At 35.3% G+C, this 20119-nt stretch overlaps 3 protein-coding genes across 3 annotated transcripts; 2 read left to right on the forward strand and 1 right to left on the reverse strand.

The window, feature by feature from the left end:
- Positions 1-3087: 3087 nt before the first annotated feature.
- Positions 3088-3806, reverse strand: LOC116010616 (translocon-associated protein subunit alpha-like). The gene has a single exon (XM_031250100.1). It carries the CDS (start codon positions 3775-3777, stop codon positions 3088-3090), a length of 690 nt encoding a protein of 229 aa, XP_031105960.1. The 5' UTR covers positions 3778-3806.
- A 5514-nt stretch (positions 3807-9320) lies between these two features.
- On the forward strand, positions 9321-10761 carry LOC116019227 (5'-nucleotidase SurE-like). The gene is made up of 2 exons (XM_031259377.1): positions 9321-10223; positions 10318-10761. The coding sequence occupies exons 1-2, from the start codon at positions 9402-9404 to the stop codon at positions 10498-10500; spliced, it is 1005 nt and encodes a 334-aa protein (XP_031115237.1). The 5' UTR covers positions 9321-9401; the 3' UTR covers positions 10501-10761.
- Positions 10762-13056: 2295 nt separating this feature from the next.
- On the forward strand, positions 13057-18844 carry LOC116015035 (phospholipase D Z-like). Its single transcript, XM_031255022.1, has 7 exons — positions 13057-13335; positions 15115-15319; positions 15602-15803; positions 16174-16367; positions 16696-16849; positions 17771-17935; positions 18076-18844. The coding sequence occupies exons 1-7, from the start codon at positions 13125-13127 to the stop codon at positions 18535-18537; spliced, it is 1593 nt and encodes a 530-aa protein (XP_031110882.1). The 5' UTR covers positions 13057-13124; the 3' UTR covers positions 18538-18844.
- Positions 18845-20119: the final 1275 nt, after the last annotated feature.

The following is a 20119-nucleotide window of genomic DNA, read 5'->3' on the forward strand; positions in this document are numbered from 1 at the left end:
AGCCTCCCAAAACAGTGTAGAATTGTAGATGCACATTCTCATAGTTTATGCTATTACTCAGTTTATACTTTATGATTTATAGTTCATAGTCTATTAGTTTATAGTTAATAGTTGTCTAGTTCTTTGTTTATAGTTTATACATAATTTAAACAGTGGAAAACTTAAATAAGCAGTGCAAAGACTGCAAACTAGAAATAACCAGTGAATTACTAAAAATAAGCAGTGAAAATTGCAAAGTGAAAACTGGCAGTTCTTTATTTATTGTTTATACTTTAAACAATGGAAATAAACTAGCATAATAACCTGTTTATATTGAATTAGAGTTATATATTCTATTTTCCTTGTATTTGATGTTTATACGTTATGATTATGTTTTTTTGTTTGAAAGTTTGAAACTTTGAATATTTCTAGTAAATTTAGAGTTTGAATATTTTAATTTTATTAATCTATTTATTTTAAATTTGGACTTTGTTTAAAGATTCAAGGCTTAGTTTCTTTTTCATAATATTAGTTTTTTTTTTTTTTTGTAAATTGACATAATTCAAAAAAATCCCCGCGGGGATTCCCCGTCCCCGAAAAATCCCAGCGGGGGACGGGGATGAGGAATAATTCCTATCCCCGCCGGGGAACGGGGCGGGGACGGGGAATGGGGAGGGATTTCGGGGACGGGGACGGGGACCCCATTTCCCGCCCCCGCCCCGCCCCGTTGACATCCCATTCATACCACTTCATAAATTCATAGCGTGATTCATTATGAAAAATTACCGAAATTGAAAAAAAAAAAAAACCTCAATTCAAAATTACCGTAATTCATTAACCATACACTGCATTATAGATTAGCCTCATTGCAAAAAGAAAAAAAAATTACTATGAGATAATTGAAAAAAGAACAACAATACTAATCATAGTAATAATTATATTCCCATATATCTACTATACTAATAAGAGCCAAAGAAAGTTAGGCCTATAATGGGTAGATAAAATGACGGTCAAATTATTAAATCAAATGGATGGTTCAAATTGTTTAACTTTATATTTTTCCTTGAGATTTCCTAATTTATCCTTAATTATATGATTATCCATTAAATTTTCCGTTAAATATTCTCTTCTCCGTTAATATTTCGTTAACTTTTAACTTACCCATTAATTTCTATAAAGAGGTCTTAGGTTCGAACGTCATCCCAATCAAAGTTGGCATATTGTTGAACATATACTACGAATATGTTAGAGTATATTATTCAAAAGTAATTACCACACTTTATTACTCTTATTAAATTAATAAATTAGTAGTTACAACAACAACAAAAAAATAATACATATGCATTTCTTTAATTTATAATTCGATGTCTACAATACCTTTTATTTATAAAAAAAAAATATTCATCATCAAAAAAATTAAAAAGATATATAATTTCATTAGTTATATTGTCTATATTTTCTACAATGCAATGATTCTGTACCTTCAAATTTATTAATTAATTATATTCACTACATTGTTCATTGTTTTCTTTTTACACTATCTTGTAATTAAATATCAAAGGTATACTACAAAATAATGTTATATATTTATTTACCAAGTGTTATGTTAATAACTTGGAAAAAAAAAAATTTAAAAATAGTTTGAAGCCAATCATATTAACTACTTAGGGAGGATTCATTGACAAAGAAGACATTCAAATAACCCAATAAATTGATTTAAAACTCATTATTAAAAATGTTAATGTAGGGCAATAGAACATTGTGACACACTTGATGCATTAAAAAGATGTTGAGACTACAACATTGCTGGAATCAATCTTTCAAATTCAGAAAATGAAAAAATTTCAAAAATAGCTATCGTTGCAGCATTCATTAATCTTTTATGTAAAATACTTATTGTGCATTCTTTAAATATATTAGAACTAATATAAATTAGCAATTCATTTAATTTTTTACTATCAACCTGCTTGGATTAAAGACAAAATCAGAATCAATCTTGAAAACAAAAATAATTGGTATATAGGATGTAGCCACTTGTTTAAAAATATTTATGTACAAGTGACAAACTATTTTGAGAAAATGCCCAAAATGGTCCTCCAACTATGGCCTTTTCTTAATTTAGTGCATTGACTTTTAATTACACCCAATGTGGTCCCTAAACTATTCAATTTTAAGCCAAAAAGGTCTTCGTTAGCTTTTGCGTGAACCAAACGTTAAATACAAGGGTAAAATGGACAATTTAACATCTTTGTAGTTAAAACCATTTGACCAGTCAATTTCTTCCCCAAATTAGCGACCATCTTTCTCCAAATCTGGGTTCTCTTCTTCCTCATCCGTTCCTCGCCGGCCAAGTCCACCGCCGGCCACCACCATCTGTTGCCCCACCGCCACGACTGCAGGTCCGGCAAGGTCTACGTCTATGAAACTCTGCGGATGTTCAACTACGAGCTGGTGGAGAATTGCAACGAGCTGGATCCCTGGAAGGCGACGGGATGCAAGGTGGTCGCTAATGGCGGATTTGGGTTGTCGGCGAAGGGGCTGGAGAGCGTGGTTCCCGAGAATCTGCTCCCGACTTGGTACTGGACGGATATGTACTCGGTGGAGCTGATTTATCGCGAGAGAATGTTGAATCACCAGTGTAAAACCATGGATCCAGAGGAGGCCACCGGATTCTTCATCCCGTTTTACGCCGGAATCGCCGTCGGCAAGTTTTTGTTCAGAGTTTTAGGTTCAACTATGCGTACATCCTTACCTATCGGGCTTTAGGTCCAGTTTCTATAATCTCTTCGAGAAAGCATTGTTTGACATTTGAGGAAGCTGCAGACTTGCTTTAAGAGTTCCAGAGTTTAATCATTACGGAACTTGTTTTTGTCATCAGGAAGCTGGAACAATCTACACACACCATCAGAAAACTGTTAATAGTTGATGCAGATGCGGGTAACTACAGGAGAAAGATCTTAGCTTTTGTTGGGGGCCTTGATTTATGCAGGGGACGATACGATACTCCAAATCACCCTATTTCCAGAACATTACAAACTGTGCACAAAGATGATTATCATAACCCAAATTTCACGGTAATCCTTTGGATGAATTCTTTATGATCATAATCTAAAACTCTTTCATGTTTTCGAAAACAAAAGATCTGTTAGTGGTTGTGTTCTTTTGAATTTGATCACGAATCCAGAACCCAAGAAGGGTAACAAAGGCAACTCCAAGACAAACCAAGAAAATAGACTCAACACTGACAAGGCCTCCAGGCTCAGTGACTTCAATAGTCCTATTGTAGAATATGTTTTGATAAGGTTGTCTATTTATTTCATAAATAACGCTTCCAACAAGATCAAATGTTCCAGGCTGCAAGAATTTGCTGACACCAAATATATATGGAAGTGTTGCTTGGGCAGAAGGAGGAATTGTTGAGTTGCTAAACCCCTGAGTAGTGAGATTTTGAACTAAATAGCGATGATCAAAAGGAAGATGAAGAGTGGCCTTGATGAATAAGACATTCAGTGTTGATTCCCCATCATTTTTCATTCCAACTATAAGTTCACTCTCCTCTCCAGCTAGAACAGACTTAGAAGGGTTTTTGGGGAAAACACAAACTGTATCAACTCCAGGAGCTGGACTTAAACTTTCCTCGCCAAAGTCTTGAGCATCCTCACCAACTATTCCAAGATCTCCTCCTTCCTCAGTACCTTCAACTACTTCAGCTTCAGCTTCTGATTCACATTTAGTAACTCGCAAAGATGAGGCGGAGAAGAGAATGAGAGCGAGAAGGAAGAAAACCATAATCGTCATTGCCGAGGCAGGAAGTATGCAGAGGCACACAGTCGTGACTCGTTAGCGCTCCTTAGTACCTTGATATGCAATCATTATTGCATGGACCATGGTCCACACAGCTGTGTAGACCAAAAATAAAAAGTACATTATTTTTGTATTGAAAGTACATTATTTTTGTACTGTACGTACATTATTTTAATGTACATTATTTGATATACTATCAAATAATGTACCTACAGTACAAAAATAATGTACCTTCAGTACAAAAATAATGTTCTTTTTATTTTTGATCTACACAACTGTGTGGACCATGGTCCATGCAATAATTTGCCTAAATCATACCAAACCCGTTTCAACCCAGCTTCATGCATTCATCTCTGCGATTTCATCATCTCTCGCTTTCCAAACCCTTCTCAGTGTCTACCATTTTAGACAACAAACTCCGACTTGCTTCGCCTGCAAAACTTCAAAGGAAATCCTCCAAATACAGTATGGAGCTGAGGTCAGTATCACACCGACCTAAATCAGAACGAAAAAACACCAAACAATGTAGCGATACGTGTTCGGAGGCATCAATTTCCTTTCTTATTGGGAATGAAAAAATTTCTGATATTCTGTTTTTTTTTTTTTTTTCACTCATCATGTGTTATCTATTTCCTATACTCCTAAAGTTATACTTATTGACAATTCTGAATAAAAAGTGAAAACACTGCAATTATATAAGCATTAAGGTAGGATATTGTTTATAATATTAATAATCTGTTATATGGTTTTATATATAATATTAATAATCGGTATTTATGATAACTATTATATCACTCAATTTATATTAACACCTTAGTATTAAATACTAAGGAATCAAAGATAAACTAGGTACACTTAAAGCTTTTTTTACTCTATTCAATAGGCTTAGTAGTTGGTAGTATATAACTACTTATAACTGCAGATATTGTTTGGTGTTAACACAAACCCTCCAAGCTATATATTGCATATTTGCAGACAATTGTATTTTAGGAGAGTCATAGATGAATGAATTTTCAATTACTCTTTTCTCACGGTAAAATTCTTCCCTAACATCTTTCTCAAATTTATATGTTTTTGATTGTTTATGAAATATAATGTTAACCTTATATTATACTGGTTGTGTTTGTTTAACTTGATAAAGGGTATAATATATGCTAATAAGGATGATAACAAAATAGTTATGCATCCAAATTTTCTTAATACCTTAGATGCTTTTGTGTCATGAAACCTATATAATTTAAATGAGAAATGTCATTTGGTGACTATTTGAATATATATGATTCAAATAAGATGAACTGAACATGATGAAGGGGCACCGGATCTGGTTTCTCGTTACCTCAAGAGTAACGAACATAAACCCTTAAGTACACCACTCCAAAAACACATATCTACAAATAGATAAGTTCATCTCTCTAGTTCCTAATTTTTTTTTACTCAAACTATGCTTTAGAGAAATATTTTGTATAATATTTATAAGTTAATAATAATAATTTGAATTTGTTTTTTTGTATGCATCAGTTACGGTTATTCATGCTTTCTTTGCCACGTTTGTGGGTGATCTATTTCTGGAATTTGACCTTCCTCACGTTTGTGGGTGATCTATTTCTGGAATTTGACCTTCCTCGAGTGGCAATTAATCTCGCTTCCCTGAATCTATTGACACTGCTTCTTGACCTTTGACAATTTACGCATACGATCACATTGTTTCAGAAAAATATACAGGACTTTGTGTTTCTATAGATTTATCCATTCAATATTTATTTGTCATTCTTCTATTTCGATCTCACCAACAAAATAAATACCTTGGTCCACAAAGGAATTGGAAGAGAAAGGCACCTTATATCCACCTCTATATTTTACCAGTCTTCAACCTCTTCCGCCATGAAAATTCAATAATTGTTATTCTGCAACTTTAAACCATTTTTTCACCGATTAACTCCGAGTAGCTATCTTGCGAACTGTTAAGCGATTATTTATAGTGAATGATTATAGAAGCATATGTATATTTAATTTGAATATTAATATATTTGTATAGCTGCAAAATTAGAAATATTTTCTATTTTTAATTACCAAAAAGGTTTTAAGAAGGCGTATATATTTGTTACTGTTACTATCTGTACTGTCATTTTATATATTCAGATCTTATGTTTTTTTGGAGCTTTCTTGATTCATTATATTCACATTTAGACTCAACATAGAATGATGATGAAACTTTTTGGCAATTTTTTTTGTTGCGCAATAGCTAACTGGAAGCTAAGGGGCTTATGACAGTTTTGTATATTGGGAATAATAATTATAATGAGTTCATCGCTTCTTTCATTTTAATACATAACTTTAATTTGCTTCTATATTTAATGTGCCAAAATATTATGTGAGTCATCAATTTGATAAGTTCTGCTTTGCTTTGGTTAGATGATGAGTTTGAATTTACTTGTGTTCATCTCTAACTCTTGGGATTGTTCACTATTATACATGTAGGTCCAAGCATACATTAGAGATACTAGTATTCCACCCGTGCGGTGCAAGGAAAAATACGTTTGAAATTTTATTATTGTTGGTCTTCACAGAAGGGCTCCTCTCGACCTTGTTCGCCGTGTACTTGAGCATCTGCCCTGCGTCGGCCAATCCCAACTCGGCAATTGCGGTCGCCAATGGGGACGGCCCTTGAGATGCCGACACGACTAGGGGGTTTTTGGTGAGGTGGTTGAGGCAGAACTCTTGGTCGACGGTTTTGTTGCAGGCTCTTTGGATTAGCGTCACGTTTAAAGGAGAGGTTGCGGCTGTGGATGGTGAAACCATCGTGAGGAAACATAAAAGACTGGCAATCATAACATTGGTTAAAGAATCCATGATTGGGATAAAAAGAATAGATAGGCACGAAAGGGTATTTATTATTTATTAAAGAGTGTGCCCTCCAATCTAATGTTTCCTCGACGTTGGCTTGAGGGAAATGGAGTTGAGCAATGCATTATATAGATGGTCTTGGATGGTATTTGGGATAGAGATTGCAACAATAATTTATGATTGGACGATTGTTTAGGGACTATGTGCCATTCCCCGCTTAAATAGCAATAGATCTGATCTGATGGTTATTAAATGGTTAATGGCTAAGGTTGAGAACTTGAGATGGCTTGCCTTTATACACATTTCTTATACGGTTCTAATTGTTTTAATTTGTATGATTGTGCCGACTTGAAAAGTTAAATAATGTTGCCCCTAATTTGTATGATTATGCGACTTGAAAAGTTAAATAATGTTGCCCCACGGCGTAGCATAGTAATTGGTTTGTCGTCTGACTTAAAGGTCATAACTGGAAGTGGCAGTGTATAGGTTAGAATCTGATCCAAAGCCCAAGGATGATAGAAGGTCTAGATTGAAACCCTTGTGTGCACATAAATACTAGGATTTGATTGGTGAGTTGAAGGTTGATTGTGCGGTCTGGATTGGATTCCTTGTGCACACATGAAGAATAGGACTCGTGATTTATCTTCTCAGCGGCTCTAAAGGCGGAGTTCTGTGGGTTTTTCACAATATGATGCACGTCAATCTATAGCTATCAATCACTCTAATCCTAATCCTCAATAAGCTAAGCTAAGCTAAGCAACAAGTTTAGGGTTTATATTTTGTAATCCTAAATAAGCCAAGACATTAACTCGGTTAAATTTATTAATTTTTTTGGATTAAAAATCAGTTACCAAATAAGTACTTTATAAAACTAATTAACAATAATTATATCTTGGATCAAAATACATGTAGCAATATGAACCCAATGCCTCCCTTTTTTTATAAAATTGTTTTCAACTTAGGCAAGTTGGATCTTGTCCATGATATAATTTACAAAAACGAACCATCCAATCGTTATACCATGGATCAGGATTCACACTGCACTATGGACCCTGGTTCATGTGTGTTGCGTTTGGGATTATGACTTTTTGTGTCTTGCGTTATGCAATTTTGTACCTTATGAGTATGAATTGTGTACCTGAAACAAATTAGTAATTGTGTCTTATGTAATGAATTTTTGTGTCTTGCGTTATGAAATTCTTACAATTATGAATTAGAGCAAAATTGCCATTTTGATCCACTGACTATAGGGGTCCTGTTAATTTTTATCCACAACTTTCAAAAGTGTTAATTGCATACCATGACTTTTCAATTTATATCAATTTTGGTCACTCCGGCCAAATTTCGCCGGAAGTTAAAATAATGAAGGCATTTTTCTCATTTCACTTCTTGTTCTTCTTCTCCGGCTAATCCTTCCTTTTCGACGGCAGACTAGGCAGCCATGGACATCCTTCAAAAGCTTCAAACGCTTCAATGGACCATAATCCTTCTTGCAAATCTCGTCTCTCTCAATGGATTTCCTTCAAAAGCTTCAAAGCTGCAAATCTCTAACTCTGCACACCATAACAGCCGCCGAACAGATCCTGCCTCTTCTTGCCGCCGAACAGATTCAACTTCTCCTCGCCGCCAACACCGCCAGACAGATCTAGCCACTCCTCACCGGTCTCCTCTGCTCGCCGCCAACACCGAATAGATTATCTACAGATGACGGATGAGGTGGAGAAGGAGAACCGCCACCGAACAGATCCAGCCTCTCCTCGCTGCCAACATCGCCTGACTGATCCACACCGCTGGATTAGTTTTTTGTTTTTAGCCTAGGTTTGCATCGCTTGTCCGGAAAAGAAGAAGAATTCGCTACAGAAGAAGAAGAGTTCGCCGCAGAAGAAGAAAAGAAATGTGAAATGACTAAAATACCCTCGTTATTTTAACTTTTAAAATTTTTCTGGCGAAATTTGGCCGGAGTGACCAAAATTGATACAAATTGAAAAGTCATGGTATGCAATTAACACTTTTGAAAGTCTTGGATGGAAATTAACAGGTCCCCTATAGTCAGTGGACCAAAATGGCAATTTGCTCTTATGAATTATATACCTCGTCTTTTTAATCCAGCTGGGTCCATAAAGCTATGCTTTGTGTCTTGTGTTGTGTTTTTTTTTTTTTTTTTGTATTTTGTGTTATTAAATTTTGTACCTTATGAGTATAAATTCTGTACATCGTTGTTTTAATTCATGATCAATAATGCTATGTGAACTCTGGTCCGTGATATAAATCGTTGTAACCATCGGCACCGGCAAAAAAAGGTCAATTTTACTTCTCATATTCCCAGTCTTAGTTTGTATCATTGAAAATCTTGAATGGGGGGATGCTTGAAGATTTATGTCACGTGGAATCCTTGCTCATTTTTTGTTATCAATTATGTATAATTTATCATTATTATAGCGAGTGTAGCAGGTTCCTAGTAGTTGCTATGACCTAACCTTTCAGATTCCATATTTGGAAGAACCCCTACTATGACCAGTTGACCACGTACCATTTCAATTTTCACTTTCTATTTTTTATTCTCCTCTTCAGTCTTCAGGTCAACCGCCCACCGGATACGAATTTCTTCCGCTTACCAGGACCGACCAGGATGCCCACACTGCACCTAATGATGCCCATAAATACACGGCTGATGCTGCGGCTATTAGCATCACTATTCAATTTCCGCTCTTTGCTTCGTCCATCCATAATATAATACTCCGTATAATCCTTTGAAGATCGTTTCCCCAGCTGCAATGGAGAGCAACGTCATTTACTCCCACAATCTGCCCACAGTGATGGTGACCAACGACGACGGAGTGGACGCTCCTGGGTTGAGAGCTCTGGTTAGCGTCCTCGTCTCCACTAATCGCTTCAACGTCCTTGTTTGCGCTCCCGATTCCGAGAAATCCGCGGTTAGTCACAGCATTACCTGGCGTCACGCTATTCAGGCCAAAAGAGTTCACGACATTCCCGGAGCTACTGCCTTTGCAGTTGCCGGAACTCCAGCAGATTGTGCCTCCCTCGGCATCTCAAAAGCTCTGTTTTCTTCTGTCCCTGATTTGGTGATAAGCGGTATTAATATGGGCAGCAACTGTGGCTATCACATTGTCTACTCCGGAACTGTTGCTGGTGCCCGAGAGGCTTTCGTCAATGGCGTCCCCTCTGTCTCTCTATCCTATGACTGGGTTCATGGAAAGAGCAATCTTAATGACTTCACACTAGCTGCTCAGGCTTTCATACCCATCATTTCTGCTATATTGGGTGATATCAAGAATCAAACTTATCCCCTTAATTGCTTTCTCAATATTACTGTGCCAACCGATGTTGTGAACCACAAGGGTTATCGCCTCACTAAGCAAGGCAAAAGTTTCATCAGAACCGGATGGAAACATGTTACTTGCGAAGCAGAAGGAGGGAAGATGTTATCAACTATGACTATGGACATGACTCCAACACAAACTGCACAACAGAGTGTTGTTAGCACTCAGGAGGATCAGTTTCTATTCACTAGAGAAGTGAGATCAAAGCAAGTAGATAAAGAAGGAACAGATTATTCTTCTCTTCAAGAAGGATATGTAAGTAATATAATGTTTGTTTATTTGTTATTTATGTTTGCTATTTAATTTGATGGAGTCTTATGATTAACATATTGTTTGTTTTTTATTATAGATAACCGTCACTCCCATCAGTGCTTTGTTCAATGCCGACATAGATGGTGTAACATTCTTCAACAAATGGTTGCCTTCTTTGGACGAACACTCAAATTTTCCTTGTAAGTTTCAAACTTCTCTACAAAAAGAAGGGAAGACGCGTCATTTGGATTCCAATATTGTTTCGGGATTGTTGTGCTAGTTCCCTAGTCACAAGCTCATTTATTTGATTAGGCTAGAAAACTATTCAATTCTTTATATACTTTGATATCAATGGATTCATGCATTTAATTAGTTGAAACGCGTTAATACTTAATATGTTAGCTTCTAAGTGTATTGTTCTTGGTGATGCTTAAGGAGCATGTTGTAATTTCATTTTGTTGGAAAGATGTAACTATATCTTGTGGTAAAATAATGTGATGAGTGATACCGAGTATTATTTAAATCCTCATATTTGTTACAATTTTAGTTGACTCTCTATTACAACTTCGATTGCATGCTAATTTTGACATTTTTAACTTTTGAATTATCCTTTATGTTAAGCACATTGTGCTTTAATGGCATCATTGTTGCATTTCATAAGGTTGTAGGCTCAAATCATGTTCTATACTAACCTTAAAACTTTCTACTTTATTATTATTCCACATTTGCATCGCTTAGCTTACTCATTTCATCATCAAATTTATACTCATCTACACTTTGGTTCTAGTATTCACTTAAAATTATCCTTAGCTTGCATAGTTCCTTCGTCGCAGGATGGTCTAAACATGTTGTTTAATGCACCAAAACCTTTCAAAGTAAAAATATAAAAATTTTGATCATTTAAGCACAAAAATAGTGATTTCAAAAAAAAAAAAAAAGCACAAAAATAGTTGCAACTGAAATTGTAATCGTGAGTCTTGAATGTACGAAAACTTAAAGTTCTACTTAATTTTAATCAAATTAAAACTTAAGCAATAGAATAAATAAACCTGAAACCGTGACAACCAGGATTGTTAACGCAGTTCGGAGCAATACTCCTACATCTGCGGGGCCACTCACGAAAACCCAATCCACTAACAAAAACAAAGAGTTACAAGAAATGAAGATACCAACACCATTCTACAATGGACTACGTTGAGTACAAAATTATTTCTTCAAAACTACAGTCGTGGATGAATTCGTGCAAGCCAATCACCAAGTCTTCATAAGCTGCATAATTAACCTCAACAGAGATCCGCAACCTCCAGCTTTAACAATGAATAACGATACAGAAAGCCATTAAATAATCCTTCGCAAACTGACAAAATGATAAATGAAGTAATATAGATAATTTGAAGTGATTTGTCCACTCTTGATTTTTCTCGTAAGTCGTGCGAGGAAATGAGAGACAAAGCCTTTCCTTTTATAGTTAACAAATAATCCCACTCTTGGCTGTGATTCATCATACGTTGGATCCCCACCAAAGCCTTATCACCATGCATTTTAAATTAATGCCACACTTTTCGGACGGATACGGAAGGTTTCAAATGCCAAGCTGAAGCAGGTTCTGAAGTAGCACCAGGAGTAGGTCCAGGCAGTCTAGAAAAACTAAAACTACATTTAAACTTAACCTAACGTGTGACAAATAATTAGGCCAATATCCTAACATGTACCAATTGAACATTTGAAATATTTATTATATTTAATCATGTATCAATTGGACATTTACAACAACCATAAAATAATCAACAGTAACGTGGTGAAGGGTTGTGTAATACTGTAATTTATGTGTTATCACCAGTCATGCTACTTTTGGATCACCCACAATGTGCTAGACCCAATGATTCGGAAGTGTTAATAAAATTAGTTTTATTATTAGATTCAACCAGTATGTCACTCGTGCGTTGCACGGTAATATTTGAAAATTAATAAAAGCAGAACATAAGCAATTCATATCAAGTTATTTAAAATATTACACATGACGTATAATATTTTTTTTGAATATATAAACATTAAAATCCCCTCAATGCTCAATACTTTTATTACATTATACACCATACCTCAAAGAAAATCACAAATGTAAATAAATCCGTCATAATTCATATTTATTGAAAATATTAAAAAAATGCAAACAGAAGAAATTAACTACTAAGTACTACCAATCTAATTTGAAATTTAAATTACGGAGTACAAATTATTAAAGATTTCTTTGTATACAACTATGGATTAAAAAATTATATACTATTATGGAGTATTTTTTAAAAAATATTTTAATATAATTAAAAATTTAACATTGAGTGTTAATATTGGACTTATATTTTTACGCATCGGGGATATAAAATACTAGTTATAATAATATATATAATAATAGATTTTTCAATGTTACAGAAAACGCTAGTCAGACACCAGAAGCGCCTAGGCCACTGTTTTTTTTTTTTAATTTTTTTTTTAATTTTAAATTTCCGTTCAAAACTATATCGTTTTTAGTTGAAAATCCAATTAAATAATTTTCAGCCGACTTTAATGAATTTGGAGCCAAGTTGGCCGACTCAGTCGCCTAGACGATCGACCAACTAGCGACCGCCTACACCCCTTTTGCCTCGTTCTAAGAGCGCTGACTGACTAAGTCGATTTTTAAAACACTGAGATTTTCACAAAAGAACAAGAGTAAAATGAAAATATGGTGTAATAATGTAAAACTTACCACATAGGGTTTGAGTGTAATACTAAAATAAGTGAGATTATCACAACATATACTCCGCAGTCCGCAATGGCGCAAAATAAGGAAATTGGTCAACGCAATATGCGATTTTGACAATAAAAATCCTCTCTTTCTATGGGGACGCTGCTTCCAATGAGTCAGCCATGAAAATGAAAATGAAAATCTCAGCTCTTTTTCTCACACTCTTCGTTCTTCTCTGCGCAATAGCAGTGACAGTTCATTCTCATTCCCACTCTTCATCAGAGACGAATTTCAAGAAGAAACAGAAGGGCGAGCAATGCAAAGCTTGGCTGGTTCAATCCATTCCGACCGACATGCCGCTACTCCCTCGCGTCGCCGGCGTTCTGTCCTCCGGTAACTCCCTTGCTTACTTAGGGCGGCACGGTGTATGTATATGCATATTGATATTTATGTATATATATTGTAGTAAGGTTAAGATTGAGCTATTAAGCATTTTATTTTGAAAAACTAGACATCAATTTAATTTTAAATAGGAGCAAATACTAATTTTAAACCCACGAGTATTAGCAAAATGATAGTCTTGGCCAACATGTTTAATTACTGAGGGATTGTGTAATTTGTAAGGATATTTTTGTCTAATATGCCAATTTCATTAATTTATAAACTTCCATCTAAAATATGCCAAGGCTTTTGTAATCCATTATTATATATTAATGGACAAATGTACCCTTGTAAATTATACATTCCGACATGTTTTAGTCGGTCGTGATCAATTTTGGCACAAAAACAATAGTGGTATATGAAAATTAATAGTAATTAAATATATGGATCAAAACTGTCATTTTACTCATTCTCATGGAATCAAAATTGGTATGTGCTCTTTTAGAAAGTTTTGAAACTATAAGGCTTAAAATTAACTCATTCTCAAGTCAAACCTACAAACAGTTTAGATGATATTGTTTTGATCCAAAATCACCCAGACGGTATTAATTGTATTCGGAGTATTATTTTCAAGACAATGCTTAATATTTTTATATTTTTTTAAAATGTACTAATGGGCATGCATATTACAATTTTTCATCAACAGTGGAGTTAATAGCTATAGTATCTAAAACTAGATTCTCAGTTAATACTTTTGTGAATGAATACCGTTATTGGGCCATTTTGAGATTTTATCTTGATCTTTAGCTCTCTTTGATTGATGACAAACTATGATGTGCTTATATAATGATGCTTGCAAGTTGCAATACAGACATTAGAGCGTTTTCGGGACTATTATCACTTTTCAGAGTGCAGGAGTTTCTTTATGCATATTGATTCAATTTCAATTGGTAGAGCTTATGATTATGGATTGTGAAAGATGAATAACCAAGTCCAAGTTACTTTTGAGTTATTAGCTAAAGTAATCTAAAAGTGTTGTTCCCTCATTACTTCATAATCTTTGCCAAACACATAAAGAGCCGATTTCTGATTAAGTAAGCTTTTACCAAACAGGAATAATTGTCTTTAACTTTGGCTACCTTAAGCTTTATGCCTTTATGTGCTATAAACCTGTAAGGCACCAACCATATCTTTGGACTTTTGATCTTCAATGGCTCAGCTTAAACTGTGACTTTGAACTTCCAATGTGTTCTTTGCAATCTAAATTCATATATAACTTGTTGCCTTGTTGGAGTCATATTTGTGCAGACATATTCGCCAAAAGTTCAAAGGAAATATTGACCTAGTCACCTAGGTCCAATACCCATAGAACACCAGCTCATTAGTGCAGTCTCTATACTTTTAGTGCCATTTTGAAACATATCTATGTTTCATTAAGTTTTTTGTCCTCTATATCATTTTTGGCTGTTCTTAAGGGATGTTGTATGAATTCTAGTTGGAACTGCACAGAGCTTTAGAAGCAATGAAACATACACAATATGATTACAGAATCATGTCGTAAAATATTTGGAAGGATGACTACTGTGAGGGCTTTACGAAAGCTTCGTTTTTGTAAAAAAATGGTTGTTGGAAAATCAGATTCTTATCAGTCTCCTTTACTATGTTACTCTTAAAAATTAAAAGTAGAGATTTTCAATTGCATGTTATAGTCAACTCCTCTCTCTGCTGAAATGCTTATGGGTTTGTGTTCCTTATTTAATGCAAATAATTTTATCTGGAAATGTTTATCAGCTGATGTGCTTCAGTGGTTAGCGGGAAATTCTTCAAAGAGTCTTGATATAATTGCTCAATATTGGCAATTGATAGCCAGCCCTTCTGATCCTCTCTCTGGCGATTACGGATACTCAAAGGATGACATGCAGAGATTTGGTGCTAATGATGGGTTGAAAGTTTACAGAGCAATAGAAGATGCTGCTAATCGCAACATTGCAATCAGGTAGAAAACTATGTATCTTGATTTAGAAGCAACTTGACTAGCTCTCTAATTTGTGTTTTCTAGCCATCATGTGAACATGTATTGTTACGCATGAAACCTTTGTTTAGTAATCCACACTGTCAATTGTTCAGTGTCCTCCTAGCTAAGAAACTTTACATGTAGTTAGCGATGTGATAATACCTGTTTCTAGCTGAAAGCTTCTCATGTGCCATTAAAAACAAAGCTTGAAATTTAATGCAGAATTTGATAATATATGATTTTTTGGTATTTGTTTTAGCTCAGATTTTTACAGCACTCGGGGGTATTTCCTGATTACACTAAAGAACCATCTGCCCTTGCTTCGGGAAGGCCAAATGTAAAGAATGTCACCTTGCTGCTTAGTGATTGGTGGGAGTCTGGCATAGTCCATGCTAAAGTTTGGATATCAGACAGCCGAGATGTTTATATTGGATCCACAAACAATGACTGGAAATCTCTCACTCAGGTTTTATTACTAGTTTTCTGATCTTGCTAGGTATACTTTTGCTAAGTGTAGCTCATCCAATGAGAGCAACTAATGAACTAAGGATTATTAATTTAAATAATATATTTGACTTCTTGCAGAATGGAGTGTGATGTCTAAGAGGTTTTCTTATAATATTTTGTTTTCTTTTAAGAAAACCCCACCAAAAAAGGAGAAAACTTTCATCATCTTCCACTGCTTAAGACCCATCTCTAAAGAATTCAAGCTATTGAATACACATTTCCTATGATGTAATATAACGAATTTTTCTTGGAAAAGGAAACACTTGATATTTTTCTCTTTTTGGCTCGATGGTTTGTGGTTAAATCAATTTAATTCATGATTCGTTTAGGTAAAGGAACTAGGCGTGTATCTTGTTGGTTGTTCAAAAATAGCAAAGAAGGTTGAGGTCTACTATAACAACCTGTGGAAACTTGCTCATCTCAATGCTTCGGCTTATACCAAATTCATTTGGGATCAGCAGTGGCAGATTAATCGTCTGGTTCCTTGTTGGTCACACTTTCTACATCCTAAGGAAAGATGCAAGTATGCTAACCAGAAATGTTAAACTCATAAATCTTCTTTCTTGTTGTTGGTGGAGTCGTGGAAAAAAAAAAAAAAGGAACCAAAAAAAAAAAACTGGTTCTACAAGTGTGCTGCATCATTCTCCATAATCTTCATGATGTCCAAAGGGACAAGGAATTGATTACATATCCTAATTTTTTCTGATATTCTTCAATTTGGTTTTCATGTGCATTTTTAAACATACATTTTTCCTTGATTTTTTATCAAGCAAATTAAGCTGCCAGAAAACTCTGTTTTGCTTCAGGCCTAGGAATTAAGGTGTTATTAACAGTTGATTGTGTTATGACAGTTCACCTCTTCCTAAATATGTGGATATTGCTCATGTATCTGGCTATCCAGAGCTCTCGGACCCTTATATGTTTCACATACCGATTGAGACACCTGGATGTAATTCTTCAGTTTTGCAACCTGAGCACAGCTATCTTTCCTTTGCTCCACCAGAGGTTAGTTTTAGTGGCTAGTTATGTCATGAGCACAGCTATCTTTCCTTTATCGTTGTAATATTTTAATCTTAGCATCAAATGCTCATTATTGTTATGCTCATTGATTTTGAAGTAAACGTTCATCATACTTGTGAATAATGTTGATCGAGGCCCATATAACTATGTGATCTGGTGTTCATGCATCATTGTATACCAATTGGGGTGATAGTATTATAGTAATACCTTATACCTCTAATCTTCTGGAACATTTCTGTTCCTAAATCTCCTTTATTCATCATCCATGCACTCACTAAAGGAGCACTTTACTTTCATTCGAGGGCATTGGTTATTTTTTATTGCATTTGTACTAAACTTGATGGACTAAATGCAGACCAGAACTGCTGACTCTTATTGCAATCTTGTTGGAATTTTAGGTTCTTAAATTAGTTATGCTAATAGCTAATGCCTTGAGGCATTATGCCCATTGTAAAGTTCTGTATTTGCCATAGTAATTTTATACTATGTTTTATATGTAATGGAGTCATCAGTCATATTTGCTGTAAAACCATCATTATCAAGGTTGCAGAAGGTGCTAGGCGCTAATCGGGGCAGCCGGGGGATGACTAGCGCTTAGGCGCCGCCTAGACAACCAAGTAAAATAATACTCCGTAATAATAATAAAGTATAGCCGCTCTAAACCCTAAAAAAAATAAAGTTAGGCACCGACTTGGTCAAGTCGGGAGCCTAATCGGCCGGTTGAGTAAAAGGCTTCTAGGGGTGAAATCCCCTCGGCCTATGGACGCCTAGCGCCTAGTCAGTCCCATAGCAGCCACCTAAGCTGATTTTTACAATACTGATCATTATGAAACTCATAGATTTAACACTTTTTGGCCTTTAACTTCTTACGGGTTGCTCACTTGCTCTTATGTTTCTTCATGGCAGCTCTTGTTTGACAAATACCAGACAGATGAACAGGCTTGGGTGGATACAATAAAATCTGTAGGTAATGGTGCAACTGTTAGAATTAGTACCATGGACTGGCTTGGTCAGTCTGGTTACACGAAACAACCAGTGTACTGGCCTTCCCTTTCAACCGCTATTTCAGAGGTAATTTATGATTTCTTTGCTTAATTGTCATATTTACAAATTACAATACATTGATTTGGAGGTTCTGTTATCAATCAAGTTTCCATATCCTATGGCTTTTATTACGATGAGATTTGAAATTTAGCCTTTCTGAAGTGCAGGTTGTTTTCTCCAAGCATGCAAAGGTTAAATTACTGGTTGCATACTGGGCGCATAACATCAACAACACGGATCAGTATCTCAAGTCCTTGCTTTACTCGAACGCCCTATGTTCTTCCTCGGAGGAAAACAACTGTACGGGTAAAGTTGAGATCAAATATTACATGGTTCCCGGATTCAACCTCACTGGACCTGCAATCAGCAATGGCACTGTCACCGGCAACAAGTACCCTGGCTACACCCGAGTAAATCATGGCAAATACGCAGTTAGTGATGTACGTGCCCACATAGGAACGAGTAACCTACTATGGGATTACTTCTATGCGGATTCAGGCGTCAGCTTTGGGACGTACAATACCGCCATTGTTTCACAGCTCCAGGAGATCTTTGATGCTGATTGGAATTCGTCATATGCAGTGCCAGTTCAGCCACTGCAGGATGGTCATTCATATTCAAGCATATAGCGAAGGAAATTCACTGGTTTGGCAGTCTTTATCTATGTCTAACTCTTTTACTTTTGTTTATTCAATTGAATTAAATTGAGAGTTGCATCAAATAAAAAGGGTTGGCTTGAATTTGGACATAGAAGAGTTTTAACTTGAGCCAAAAAGCCTTGATTGCGATGAAGCAATTTTACTCATGCCAAGTAGTTTTGAACATGAACATGAACATGAGTTGCTTGAGAAAGATTGCATGAGAAATGTTTCCTCTACTTGTATCATCTCCCTTCATATGTCCCAGTGTCAAATTACATGTTTTTACATACTGTGCTATACTGTTTGGAATTTCGTTTATCATCAAATTATTGGAATTGCAGAAGTTGATAATTATCAGAAATCCTTAAAATTATTAAATTATTGATGTTGCTTTGGCATAAGAAAGAGCCTTCTGTTGAATTTTGATTTCATGGGACTAAATGAGTAAATTTCATAACAAACTATCTTGAGTGCAACAAACTTTGACTTAGATGCCTTAACATGAACTCTCTCAAAGCTCAGACTTGAACATTTTTGTCATAAATTATCTTGAACGCGATGAAAATTTTAAATGATATTTTATGTGAAGAATGTTGGAAAAAAAAAAAAGGAGAGGTTTTGAATTGAAACGCTCTTACTCTTATTGTCAAATCGACATATTTGTAATTTATCATAATTTTCTCCGCATTGCAATTCTAATTTACTCAAAATATAACATAATATAATAACATATTATAATTATAAAAATACAATTTTAACTTTATTTAAAAAATAATAATTGAGCTCCACGGGCCACAAGACTAATTGTGTTAAATTTGCCTAAATTGTAAAATTTCAAATTTGTAATTCTTGTAATACACTTAAGGAGCATTTTGTTCAAGGAATTGTATATTACTCTAGGTTATGTTAAATTACCTTGACATATTCTTGAGAAATTGTACACTTTGTTTTGTTGAGATTTCAGTAATATATTATTGAAATGTTTGGTTGGAGAATTTGGGGTTTATATTGCAAAGGTTGGGAAATGGTGTACCAAACACAAAGGTAGGAAGTTCAAGGGCGGAAGGCGCAAAGATAAGAAGTGGGAAAAATTGAAAGAATAACAAAGTTTTGGTGGGGGGTGGGGGGTGGGGGGCAGGTGCAAAGATATGAAAGGGGCAAGAATAACAAAGTTCGGGGGTGCTGGATGGAAAACTTGGAGGGCAGAGTCCAGCACTGTTATCGAAACGTGGCACTGATTGCTATATAAGTAAAAGGAAATAAAGTTATACTTTTGCTATTAGCTATAACTTTTGGCGTAGTGATAAATGCTTGATACTAACAATTGGTATTAGAGCAAGTTACGAGCTCGAATCGCATTAGAAATATGTTGTCCAATTGAGGTTGGGAGGGAGATTGTTGGATGGAGGCCTAGAGGGTTGAGTCTAGTATCCTGCCACCGAAATATGGCGCTAACTGCTATGTAAATATAAGAAAATAAAGTTGTGACTTCGCTACTAGTTATAGATTTTCACGTAGTGATAAGCGCTTGATCTTGATTGAAGGACATATGGTGCAAAGATTGGAAAGG

Source organism: Ipomoea triloba, chromosome 1, assembly GCF_003576645.1.
Source record: "Ipomoea triloba cultivar NCNSP0323 chromosome 1, ASM357664v1".
NCBI classification, from domain to species: Eukaryota; Viridiplantae; Streptophyta; class Magnoliopsida; order Solanales; family Convolvulaceae; genus Ipomoea; species Ipomoea triloba.